The sequence below is a fragment of the Petaurus breviceps genome, unplaced genomic scaffold, assembly GCF_028583685.1.
Source record: "Petaurus breviceps papuanus isolate PSGF00001 unplaced genomic scaffold, PetGlider_PUasm1.0 91133, whole genome shotgun sequence".
NCBI lineage: Eukaryota > Metazoa > Chordata > Mammalia > Diprotodontia > Petauridae > Petaurus > Petaurus breviceps.
The window spans coordinates 57,988,225-58,001,772 of record NW_027187419.1 but is presented as its reverse complement, the minus strand read 5'-3'; the positions used below and the strand labels follow the sequence as shown (position 1 = coordinate 58,001,772).

The following is a 13,548-nucleotide window of genomic DNA, read 5'->3' as shown; positions in this document are numbered from 1 at the left end:
AGAGAGAGAGAGAGAGAGAGAGAGAGAGAGAGAGAGAGAGAGAGAATACACTTACATTGAAAGGACAGAGAACAATATAGGACTGCTTTCCAGAAAATAAAAGAATTAAAGTTCTACACCCATTGAGTGAAAATGTTTATTACAGTATCCCATGTGTTTTTGGCATCTAAAAAGAAAGTCCTCTCTGATTTCTAAATGTATGACATTAATGCATAATCTGGATCTTCCCACTCTCAGTTGGGACTGATCCCTTTGCTTGATTCACACAGTGTTGCCAGTGATCAATGCTGGTATCTTCACTGTCCCTGCTGATGTAATGTAGTGCTATCTTATCCGGGGAGAGTGTCTTAATTGAGAAAATACCCAGACTCCTTTCACCCAAGCTGAAGGTATCATTTCAGAGCTCTTAATAGTGATCTGATAAAATCTAGAGTTTGGTTAAAAAACAAAATCAAAGGGCTTTATTTCTCATCCCTGCCATGTTTCATGCTAGATAATGGTGTATTTCACAGCCACTTTTCTCCTTAATTGTCAGAAGAGAAATGCTGTTGTTGAGGTTATATCTAATTTAAACCATTTTAAACTATGAAAAACCTCCTGATTTGCTGAAGAAGCTCTTTGCCATAAGAATTTAAACCTTATAAGAATCTTCTTTTGGTGCTGGGATGACATCTCTGTTTCTAGTGGAACCTCTTAGAAAGCAAAAGGCATCTTCTCTACTTATAGCCAAAGAAAAAGAGAATGTTTCTGTGAGGGAATTTTACTGATGATGTTGGTATTTTTCTTCTTTCTTGATCACCTGCCCTTTCATATGGGCAATATAGGAGGAAAGACATGTGGATGATCTTCAATACTCACACATGCTTATTATCCCTCAGGATATGGTCTGAAATAACCCCTCTCAATGCAATTTCAGGATGAACCACCAGAGGACTCTCTAAGCTCAGGTTACCAGTGCCTGGCTTTTTTTTTTTGCACATGCACAGACTTAAGGTATCTGTCTGGATCTCTGCTCATGTGCTAGAAGAACTTCCTGTCTTATAGGGCCTACCTAATTTTATCTCTGTTTGCTTTAGAGTTTAAAATATAAGATTATTAGCATAAAATATTTCATCAGCTTGTTTCACTAGGCTTGTGACCCCATTTCCATTTAGATTCTTATCTCTTGAGCAACAGTGAGACCAGAAAGAACGCATTTACATTATACATTAGTGTATTACTGTTTCTTGAATGAAACCAGAATTTTAAAGTATCAAAACTCCCAGTAACTCCAGTGCTTCCATGGAGATCCAAAAAAAAAATCTGTACTCCCATCTCTATCTTCATCTGGGCATTACTACCACACTTGAGTTACTTTTAAGGAAAATCCATTTCAGTGTTGTGCTCCATTTGCAAAACTAAGAAAGAAAAAAAGAAATCTCACCTGCATTCATCTAATCTGTCCACTAGTCTCTTGGAAAGCAGGCTTTCAGAGGATTCAATATCAGAAGCAATTTTTTGTCTTCCAAGGGAAATTTCTCTTTCCACCTCTGGCATCTCTATCCAGTACTCTGCTATGTAGGTCTGCCTTCTATGACAGGACTTTAGCAAGTCTGTGTGGTATTGAGGCACCCATGGCCTCCCCAGTAGCTCAGGCACTGCCTGTCCATGTTCTGAGACAGCAAAGGGAAGAGAGAAGGTTTCTATTGCAAGAAGAGTGGCCTCTATAAGAAGTCCTGTTATATAAGAGGCTCAGGTTCCATGCTGCTCTTCTCTTGGGCATTCCTAACTTGGTATGCCTTGTAGGTTTGTTGTAAAGCCTCCTCCTTTTAAATGCTCTAGTCTATGTGACCCTTAAGAGTTCTAAGGAGTTTGCTCCGCTCCTGGTTCACTATGTTTCCTGGCCTATATTTGGCCTGTTCCAGGTGGGAAAATATAGAGGAATGCTGAGGGAAAGATGAATCTGCATAAGGATATACTACAACACATTTGAAAATCAACAGTGTTAGTGATAGGAAATTTTAAAAATTGACACATTTTCTTTTCATATAGCAGATACTTCCCAACAAATACCCCCCAAGCCACCCTCCCCCCAATTATATTTCTACCAAAATGGTTCAGTCTATTGATGATTAACAGAAAGGAAGGATATATTCTTCAACTTGGATGACATTAAAAATTGATGGTAGGAATTTTAGGCATTTATAATCAAGCAATTACTAAGTTCCTACTGTGTGCCAGGAGCTGTAAACAAGAAAGTAATAGAACTAGAAAAATCTCCTAACTGATTTTCTTACTGCTAGAATTTAAGGTTGCTTATGTGGAAAAAATATTTTACAGACATTCTCTACTTTCATCACATTATATTCCCCACTCCTCAACTCATCGCCTTCTGGGCTGTTCCACAATGCAAAACAAGCACCCACATTTTACTTTTCATCGTCTTTACCCACTGTTTCTAAAAGTGCCTGACAAGACAAAGGCTATGGTTCCCATGCAGTCAGGATGATGTGCTTGGTTTGAAGAGGTACATTCTCCAGGAACATAGATTTATCTTAGTATAAGAAAAAGATGCAATAGCCATTATCCCTGTGACCTGGCAGTTGCTTCTGCAGTTGCTAAGGCCCCCAGCTCGATATTTGCAGTTACTGAAGACCCAGAAGTGAAAGCTTTTGCCACCAAAGGACAATCAGATGATTCACTATCAGAAACTTGTGTGATTTTATTATTGGAAAAGAAGATGAATTACCATCTGCTTTGTTGCTGCACCCTAAGGACGCCCTGGGCCTGTTCCCATCTAACTTGAGTTTAAGCCTCCTATATGTTGTCTTTCCTTATTAAAATGTGAGCTCTTTGACAGCAGGGGTTGTTTTTTTCTATCCTGTAAGTATAAGCAAGGTGGGATTTTTGTTGTTTTCTTTTTGGAGTTCAGTTTCCCAGGCTCAGGATAAATTGTGAACATTTGAAGGACTGATCGTCTTTGAACCCTGATAATTCACAGCTGTGCTGAGTCACATAGTTCTTGTGACTACTAGCTCTGAGCCAATCAGAGGCTGAATCTTTGTTACATATTCTGGGAGGTTGGCATTTTGCTTTGGGGGTTTGCTCATGAAAAGGATCTTTTTATTTCCTGGTCAAGACTCTGAGTAGCCAAGAGCTCCCCCAAATGCTTAGATTTCTGTGCTTCCTCAATCCAGTGATGTATGTAAAGTGTGTGGCAGTATTGCTATGTTCAGACAGCTGGAGCCCTCTCTGTTGGTTGTGCCAATTTCTCTGTTTGTATTTTCTCCAAGTTCAGGGTGCTGACCTTTCCCCTGAACTAGTGAATGTAATTAAAATAGGATTGATAACCCCTTTTTGAGCAGATCAAAGAACCTATGCTAGCAGGCCATCCTAGGTATGCTAGGATGCTTGCTGATACATATCCTTGTCCCACTACTTAGCATGTAGTAAGCATTTTAGTAAATGCATTTTCATTCATTCACTAGAAGGAGCATTTACTTGAGCCATGCAGAGAGGCCACAGTGAAAGACATCTCCAGAGGCTGACCTGCCTTTTTGTTTATTTTCATGCAGCTCATTTTTCCACACTAAGATGATGAGGTGCTTTAGACAGATTCCATACTTATTTAGGTGAACTGAGGCATCGATCCCCTCACAGACTTTTTCTCAGTAGGGAATAATGGCAGACTTCACTGACTCAGTGGGAAAAGCTCTCTCCATAGCCACAGGTTTTCAAAAGCTAGCGCAGCCTGGGTTTTTGCAAATAGTCAGCATTAATATTTCATGGAAACATTTATCTTTTCATTCTGAAGCAGTACTATGAGAAGCAGTATGATTTCTGTGGGTGTTGTGTTGTTATGTGCAAAAGTGCCCCAGGGTTTTTCTGAACATGTCAGTACTGAAGAAAGATCCCTGAGCAGGAATAGCTAAATTATTAGTATCATTTTCACACATGATAGTGGGAAAAATAACAACAGTAAGGTGTTTAGGTCATTTTTAACATTACAAGGTGAGAAGTTTGTATTAAAATACAAGGAGAGAAATAAGAAAATTGTTTTTTAATTGTAGACTTTTAAACACAACATGAACATTTGATTTAAAAATAATTTCATGAAATTGCAGTTTGCACATCATCATCAGGACTGACTTTTTTTTGTCATGCCATTGTGTGAATTCCTAACTCCCACTCCTGAACTAAGCAACCTTTGTTGTGATGAACTCCTGTGAAATGATACACCTGTTTTAAAGCTCTAATTCAGGCTTTAGAGTTATTAAAAATACCAAATTTGTTTTTCCATCACCACAAACCATAGTCTCTCCAGAATTGCTAAATGCCTCTGATCAGCTTGTGGGAATATGTTGTCATTTGGTATCTGTAGATTTTGCCTCATTTTAGAACTTCCTCCCTAAGGGTACCCCATGATGTCACTGGAGTCACTCAACTCCCAGCTACACTGAACATTGAGTGAGCTGTCAGTTTCTTAGTAGACTCTGGCCTGGAATGCACACATAGGAACTCCAAAGCAGTGAATAAGCTACTTCTGCAGTTTCCCTAGCTAAAAGCCTTTGTGATTCTCCGTGATCCTTGTAAGACTGAGGTTCATCTAGTAAAACCGAGCAGCCCTTCTCCACATGTATGTGTTTTTCAAACAGCAGGATGGTAGCCAGAGGAGAAATAGCACGCTTTTGGAGTCTGGAAAGCCTTTATATGGGTATGTGTGAGTACAGAATGACGTATATTTGTTGTGATGTTGTTGATTAAAATGTGTTTTCTTTTAGAATTGCATTCTTTGTTTTCATGTATAAGTTTTTACACTCTGCAAAGAAAACCCATCCCTCTCTGAAAATCTTTACCCTAAGTAGTGAGCAGTAAGTAGAGGTGAGGCATTGATTTTATTTACAATATTTAGTAATGTAGTAGAATTAAATAAGAGACACTGAATATTGGAAATACAGTTTTCAAAGGTTTTTTTTATCATGATGTTTATTGTACATTGTATGAAACCCCTTTATGCATTTTATTGCTGAGATATAAAAATATGGTACTTGAAAACTGAGGATGTTTAAGGCTGTTGTTTAAAATTTTAATTTTTAACAATTTAACATTTTCGAAAGTGATTTTATTTGTATCCAGTTATTGTAATATTCCTTCCCACCTCAGTTTTTAATATCTTTACTCAGCATTATTTTTAAAACCATAATTTAAATGTTGTCGTGGGATGTTACTAGTGGGGAATATATTTTTTTAAAACCAGGTTTTTTAAAATCTTAGGAAAGAAGGACTAAGCAAATTGATTCTTTTCTTTTCAACTATTATCTACTGGATTTCATGAAATTCTCCCTAGTGGAAATAAGTGAGAGCTTGACATGACAACTTAAGGGCAGAATTGGGCCCTCTTGGAGGAGTCCAGTTTACATTATATGATTTCTTCTTTTCTTTGATTGGTCCTCTGTTGCCTGATTGATGATAAGTATGGGTTGGTGCTTCTACATCTTTCAGGTAAAAACACTCTCTAAGCAGTAGTGTATCCATATTCACTAAGAAGTGTCTTGCTTGTCTTTATAGTTGATGTATCATGAAATACCAAAACTCTACATAATCAGTATAACATGGAATTGAGACTTAAGATTCAAATTACTTTAGTAATATATGGATTATTGTTTAATCTAGTTTAAAAATTTATAAAGATGCCTATAAATTTTGACAGATTTATTTATTTCTTTTTTTTTAAGTGGAGAAATTTACACTGCCCTTAGAATTTCTTGTTTGTTTTACCAACATCATCTAGTATGAATTAAAAAAAAAAACAACCAAGTTACAAATAAGTTTACTTGTTGACTGGGTCTGAAATTCTAGTTTACAGAGCTTGTTAAGAGATTTTTATGTTTTAGAGTACCAGAAGACTATTGATTTCACTAGTTCATCTCTTCAGACAAAAACTGAAAGGGTTAATGGTTTTGTTTTGGGTTTTTTTTTTTTATCACAAGCCTTACTTACACCCAGGAAGTAGCTTCTGATTTTTCCGTCAATAGTTCTTGGCTCAATGTGTTTAACCTCAGTGTCCTAGGAGCTCCCACTGACTCATGCTCAGCTAGCTCATTAAATGAATAATATAAGACTGTTCAGCACTTATGTATGGAATCTTTTATCTGGACTCAATAGAATGGAGGGAAATGATACTGCTTCTCCTTTTTTGCCAGACACAGTGACCAGACTTGCTCTAAAAGATTAACTCAGTTGTTGTAAGAGGTTGTGTGTATTTGTGTGTGTTTATATATATATTTATATATATACATATGTTTGTATACATGCATATTCTAAAAAAGAGATTAAAGTTCTTTGGGTATTTAGGGAAAAGAATGACTAGACATTTTAATAAGCAGACTCCTCTATTCATCCTGATGTTTAAAAAAATTATGGATATTTTTTGTTTTTGCATGATCAATATTTTCAAATATATTCCTTTCCCCTTTTCTCCCCCGCCCCTACTCCCACTCCAGTTATAAAAGAATTTCCCCTTACAGCTATACTCACCTCTCCACTGCCTAAGCACAAGTGGAAAACCTTAAAGTTAAAACAGTAATCCATTTGCCATTCAAATAAGGCACCAGAGTGACTAAAAAGTTCCCAGAACTTGGTCAGAATTAAGCATTTATAGTTGTATTTTAGTATAATTGGTTTTCTTTGTGAGCCAGTGTATTTTATTTTATGCATTTAAAAATATGATTCTTTGCTCTTCTCAACAAGCTAGGTAACAAAGAATAAAAAACAGGAAGAGAAAAAATCAATTCCACAAAACCAACCTGTCCTTCAGCTGAGTGTGATAGTATGTTCAATATTGCACACCCATAGGCCCCCACCCTTGCAAAGATTGTAGGAAGATCCATTTTCTCAATTCTTCAAGGCCAAGTTTCTTCATCATTATAATTTCTCACCTGTTCTTTATTCTTATAGTAATCCCCTTCACTCTATGTAGGTGTGGTTCCCATTTCCTTCTGTCTGACACTTGCTCATCTGGCAAAATAAACGAATGAATGACTAAATAAATAAATGATGCTGATCTGCTTTCTATTTCTAAGGGACTTCCACTGTTGCTTCTCCTGAAACATAGGAGTCACTTCATAATAAATCTTCGGTCTCTTGCTTTGTATGCCTTTAGTAAAACTGATTTGCTCTCTAGAGTACCCTTCCCTTTTGCATGGCAAATCCTTACACATAACCCAGGGTTTCCTTTGTGTTCTGAATCTGGTTCTAAAGAGTTCTCCCAGTGATAACTCCACTAGGATTACCAGATGAGCTGTAATTCTTTGTTTTTATACACTGAACTTTCTCAAGGCCAGTTTATTTTAAAGACTATTGACCCTGTCGGGAACCCTGTTTGGGGCAGATAACTGGCAGACATTGCGTTGGGTAGTCTTCGGATTTAGACAAAGTTATATTCCTGGAAAAACTGCCCTTGGCTAATGTGAATGTAAATTGTTTCTGATTTTCTCACAAAAACAATGTTTTAATAGAGTGTAACATTCTCCACCAAGAGCCTGGTGCCTAATTTGTTTATAGAGATGACCACAAACACCTTACTCATTTAACATCTAAAATTATACAATTGTATTCTGATTATAGAATGCTTTCTAAAGTGAATTCTTAAAGATATTCAATTTGATTTGCATTTCAGCTTTCTGGGAGTTGACCTGTCATAGTTTAGAGGGAGGGCCTAAGGGACTGTAAGGAAATTTTTCCAGAGAAGGGCTATGTATAAAACCAGGTAGGGGAAGACTCAGTTGTTGGAGAACAGGACTTGGTAGATGAGGGGTGAGGAGGCTGTCAAGAGATAGTTATATTGGCTTGATCATATCGGGAAATAGACTGACTGGCCATTCTGGTTTGTATATCCCTTGAGGCTAATTGGCAGAGTGCTACAAAGAGGAACCCCTGTTAAGTCAAAGATTACTTCTAAGTCCATTTTACAGATGAGTATTCCCAGGCATTTGTGTTACGTTAGACATACACACACACACACACACACACACACACACACACACACACACACAAGAGAATGAAGAAAAGACCAGATCCTGAGTGAGTTTAACCCCATACCCAGAAGTACTTAACCCTTTGTGTGTCATAGACCCTTTTGACAGGTCTGGTGAAGCCTACAGATTCCTTCTCAGAGTAAATGTTTATAAATGTATAAAACAAAATATATAGACTTGCAAAGGACACCAATTACATTGAAATACAGTTATCAAATATCAAAATATGTTACATTAAAATGCTCTAAATCACTATTAGACAAATGTGAATTAACTCAGATACTCCCTCATACTTATCAGATTGACTAATATGACAGAAAAAGAAAAAAAATGATACATACTGAAGGGGATGGTTATAGTAAAATAGAGACACTAATGACTTTTGGTTCAGTTGTGAACTGGTCTGACCATTCTGAAAAGCAATTTTGAACTATACTCAGAGGGCTATAAAACTGGATATCCTTTGATCCAATAATACCACTAACAAAAAGATCAAATAAAAGGAAAAGGGTCCTATTTATTCAAAAATATTTAGAGCAGCTTTTTTGTGGCAAAGAATTAGAAAGTGAGTAATGGCTAATGAAGTTGTGGCATAAGACTGTGATAGAATAAGATTATGCTATAAGAAATGATGAGCATGGGGCTGCCAGGTGGCTCAGTGAGTAAGAGCACCGGCCCCAGTGTCGGGATGACCTGGGATTGAATCCAGGCTCAGATACTTTGCACCACACCCAGAAATAACTGGCCATGTAACCTTGAGCAAGTTACGTAACCCCAATTGCTTTAAAAAAAAAAAAAGAAAAAGAAAGAAAAATAATGAGCAGGATGGTTTCAGAAAGAAACTTGGGAAGGCTATATGAACTGATGAAAAGTGAAGTGAACAGAATTAGGAGAACATTGTATACAGTAACAGCAATCTTGTAACAGTGATCAACTGTGAAAGACTTAAATACTCTGTTCGAGACGATGATACAAGACAATTCCAAAGAACCCATGGTGAAAAATGTTATGTTACCAGAGAGAACTGATAAATTCTGAGTAGAGATTGAAGTATACTTTTTTCACTTTATTTTTCTTGGTTGTATGTGTGTGGGGAGTGTATGGAGAAATACAGTTATCAAAATATATATTAAAAAAATTTAAGTACCCCAGGTTAAGAACCCCTGCTGAGTCTAACCCAAAGAAGTTGTAAACTTGATCAGAAAAGTCTTCATTTCATATGAAGGGAGAAAAAAGCAGTGAGGACCTTGGTGTAAAAGCTAGGAAAGCACAAAGTTTATGAGGTAGACTTGGGAAAGGGGCATATATGTGGTTAGATCTTGGAAAAACTTCTGTCTCTAAGGACTGTTAGGATAGGGGATAGAGACTCCAAGGGGTTAAGTGACTTACTCAAAGTCACATATTGTAAATGCATGAGGCAGGATTCATATCCAGATCATTGATCTTATTATGATTATCTGCTTCATCCCCTTCCTTCACCATTTACAAAGTGATTTTGTGTGTGTCTCTCTCATGTAAAACCCCCATAAGAAGCATTGCTGACTAGTGTCCAGATGAGGAAACTGAAGTACAGTGATTTCAAAGAGAGTACATGAATCAATCAATAAGTATTTATTGAGGTTCTGTGATATGCACTTTACTAGACATTGGGAAGAACATACAAGTAGTATAAGACATGATTCCTGCTTTAAAGAAACATACAGTCTATTTAGGGAGAGACGACTAAAGTTCATAAAACAACTACAGATTAAGTGCCAAATTATAATAGTAGAATATAAACTTTTTGAGGACAGATACCTTTGTATCCCCAGGGCCTAGAATAGGACCTTGAATATATTAGGCCCCTAATAAATGTTTGTTGAATTAAGTTGATAGTGACTTTAGGAGTTCAGAGAAGAGAAAGGTCAGTGTCAATTAGTGTAACTAGAGAAAGATTTGTGGAAGGTATCAGACTTAGGCTATCAGACTTAAGCATAGATAATATACATGGTTGTGGTGGGAAGGGAAGAGCATTTCACCCAAGGGAAAAAGCAACTGTTATACCTGTTTTACTAAAGGACAATGTATGTATTGTGGAGTGGTTGTATAGGTTGTATGTGTAGGGTGGTCTTTTTTTTTGCCATGGTCTAACTCAAACCTGGGGAGTAGGTACTTAATAATAACTACCCGGATAAATGAATGAGTAAATATATGAATAAGTGAATGAAGAGGGTTGGTAGAAAGTCTTAACTGCTAGACAGAAGCCTTTGGGCATGATATAAGATGGATCCACTGTAGATTTTTGGGGAGCATTACAATGAAAGTGGTGTTTTAGGCTAAAAAAAGAATGCAGAGTGAGTAGGAGGGGAAGGAGTAGAATCAGGGGGGGCTAGTTGGGTGATGCTTTGGTGTCCCAGACATGACGTAATGAGAGCTTAGATTAAGAAGTGGCAGATGGTGGGAATAGAATGGAGAAAGGTGGAGAATAGAATGACAAAAGCAATAGATTAACTGGCTACAAGGAAAGAAATAAGAGGGAGTATGATTCCTAGCCTAGAAAATTGAGAAAGTGTTGGTAACCTTGAAAGAAATGGCAGTTTGAAAGAAGATCTAGTTGTCAAAATTGGGGATGGTTGAGAGAGGAAAGGAAAAGAGAAAAATAAGTTTAGTTCGGAACATTCTAAGTTTGTAGTGACTGTAAGGCCTCCAAATGAAGATGTTCTATGGTCAGGTGAAATTACAAGCACAAGTAAGAAATTGAAACTGGAAATATAGATTTGAGAATCATCTGTATTGAGCAGTGAGGTAGGATGTAGTGCAAGGTGAATCCAAACTTCATAGAACAAATCCCCTTAATAAAAGGATTTGTTCTGTAAAACTTGGACTCAGTCAAAAGGCTGCACCTGAGGACCTAGAAAGCTGCATATGGCCTCAAGGCCACAGGCTCCCCATCCCTGGTGTAGTGGAAAGAATGCTCAACTTTTGGGAGTCAAGAGACCTGGGTCCAAATTCTGGTTCTGTTACTTCATCTATATACAACTGTATGCAAGTCAATAAAACTCACTGAGCCACAATTCCTTAATTTGAAAAATGAGAATAGTCATACTACCTTAATTCACAATGTTGGAATTCCTGAGAAAACTCATTTGGAAACTTTAAAGTATTATGTAAACACAAACTGTTTTTACTTGATTGTTAAAGCCATAGGAATGACTGAGCTTCTTGAGGTGTTCTAAATTTGAAAAGAACCTGCTGGCAAGGGAGGTGGGTAGTGGGGGGGAGAGAGAGTTATTAACTATTACCTGATAGAAAGAAGGGGACCAGCAAAGGAAGTAGGGAATCAGAAATACTATACAAAGTACTTAATTATATTGGGAATCACATGAACATAAAATACTAATTAAAAAAATTTTTTTTGGATGGTCAATAGTTAAATTAAATTTATTATATGTTAGGCACTAAGACAAAGACAAAAATGAAAACAAGTGATGCTTTCAAGGAGCTTGTGTTCTGTTCGATATAATAGTTTAACATTTTGTTATTTTTTGCATCGGGCAGTTGTTCCTTTAAATGTAAATTCCTAGAACTAACCCCACAAACTAATGATTACAGTACTAATACACAATAATTGATGATGTAAGCCCCTTGAAGGCAGGTATTTGTCTTTTCTCTGTATCTATTCCCATTTCCTAGGACAGTGTCAATGTATAATCATTTTATTAAGTGCTTACTATGTCCCAGTAGGAGAACAAAGAAAAGCAAAGCAATCCTTGTCATCATGGAACTTATAGATTAATGGGGGAGACAAAATGGCAAAGAATGAAGTACATACAAGAAAATACTGAGTAGACGGAAGATGGACACTTAACAAATGCCAAGAAGTATAAACATATGCATGTGTTTATGTATATATATATACATACATATATATGTGAATGATATATATATATATATATATATATATATATATATATATATATATATAGAGAGAGAGAGAGAGAGAGAGAGAGAGAGAGAGAGAGAGAGAGAATTCATGTGGAATCATAACTTCTCAGAAGGTGGAAGGAACCTCAGAGGACATGGGGTCAGACCAAACTGTCAATGAACAGAAATATACTGTATAATACCCCCAACACATTGTCTTTAGCCTCTGCTTAAGAATCTCCAGTAATGGGGAAACTATGACAAAAATGTTGGACTTTTAGTAGTCTCATTCATGATTCTTCTTAATCAGAGACATTTTCCTAATTGTATTCACATATCAGCTCAGTGAAAGTATAATGTACCACATTGGCTTATAAGAATTTGCTGCCATAGTGGGGCGCCATATTTGCAATTTTTTAGAGTAATTCTTCAGCACTTAGAAACCATAGACCCTCTCTTTTTCCCCTTGGGAGTGAGAGCCTAAGCTGATTTTATGATATCCCACTTGGCCTTCTTGGCCAGCATCTTCTCTAGATGGAGAAGTGAGGAACAGTGAACCAACCCATGCCTGTGTGGTGTTGGCCCTGCATGTGCAGGGTTGGAGCGGGGCAGACTTGACACTCCTTCCTACCCTCTCACTTCTTCCCTCCATGACTCTCCCTAATCCCTTGTGCAGCCATTTCTTCCTCATTTTGCTGATGGTAGGTGAGGTAAAAGCCCCAGGGTGGTATAGGGGATAAAGCACTGGACCTAGAGTCAGGAAGACCTGAGTTTAAACCTGGTCTCAGATACTTACTAGCTGTGTGTCCCTGGGTAAGTCACTTAACCTCTGTCTGTCTCAGTTTCCTCACCTATAAAATGGGAATAATAATAAGAGTACATGCCTCACAGGGTTGTTGTGAGGATCAAATGAAATAATATTTATAAATTACTTAGCAGAGTCCCTGGCACATAGTAGGTACTTAATAAATGATTGCTTGCTTCCTTCCTCTTCCCCTCTTTCTTCTGCGTAAGCATGAAAGTGTTAGGAGCAGATCTCCCCTGCTAACACTAATGATCAACCTATGCAGGAAGAAAAAGGAATCCTATATGGTCTCTCCCTCACTGTGTATATGGCATAAGTCAAGGCCATCCATTCAGCACAGTTCAGCAATCATAAGTACTCCCCTGCTCCGCTTTAACAAATTAACATGAGGACTTAGTTTAAATTTGTGCTATGCTATGTACAAATACTCTGTTAGGACTTTGTGTCCATAGCTCCAAAGCATCTTCATGTGCCTTTAAGAGGTAAAAATGAGAAATCTGGAGACAGCATGGTCCTGTGGAATCAGCACTATAGAGAGTTAGAGGAATCAGATTCAAATTTCACTGCTGATACTTAGCACTCTTGTGACCTTGGGCAAGTCATTCTCTGAATTTCAGTTTTCTTGTCACAATGAGGTATAACCTCTAAGGATGTCAAGATGACTGCTAAGATCCCTTCTAGCCCCATGATCCTACTAGATTAACTTGGGCATTTGATTTCTTGAGATTGACATAATTATATATGACTGCCTTTAGCTTTTCCTTCCTAAAATTTCCATCTATCTATCTATCTATCTATCTATCTATCTATCTATCTATCTATCTA

At 37.2% G+C, this 13,548-nt stretch overlaps 1 protein-coding gene across 3 annotated transcripts in view; it reads left to right on the top strand.

Moving 5' to 3' along the window:
• SPATA13 (spermatogenesis associated 13) overlaps positions 1-13,548 on the top strand; it is a 156,217-nt gene that overhangs the window by 108,085 nt on the left and 34,584 nt on the right. The window contains exon 1 of one of the 3 annotated variants that reach the window (XM_069080630.1): positions 4,441-4,693. The exons of the other annotated variants lie outside the window; for them this stretch is intronic. Within the exon in view, the coding sequence (XP_068936731.1) occupies positions 4,618-4,693 (76 nt within the window). The 5' untranslated portion in view covers positions 4,441-4,617. Of the gene's footprint in view, positions 1-4,440; positions 4,694-13,548 lie in introns of those variants that run through there. 3 annotated transcript variants of the gene reach the window in all.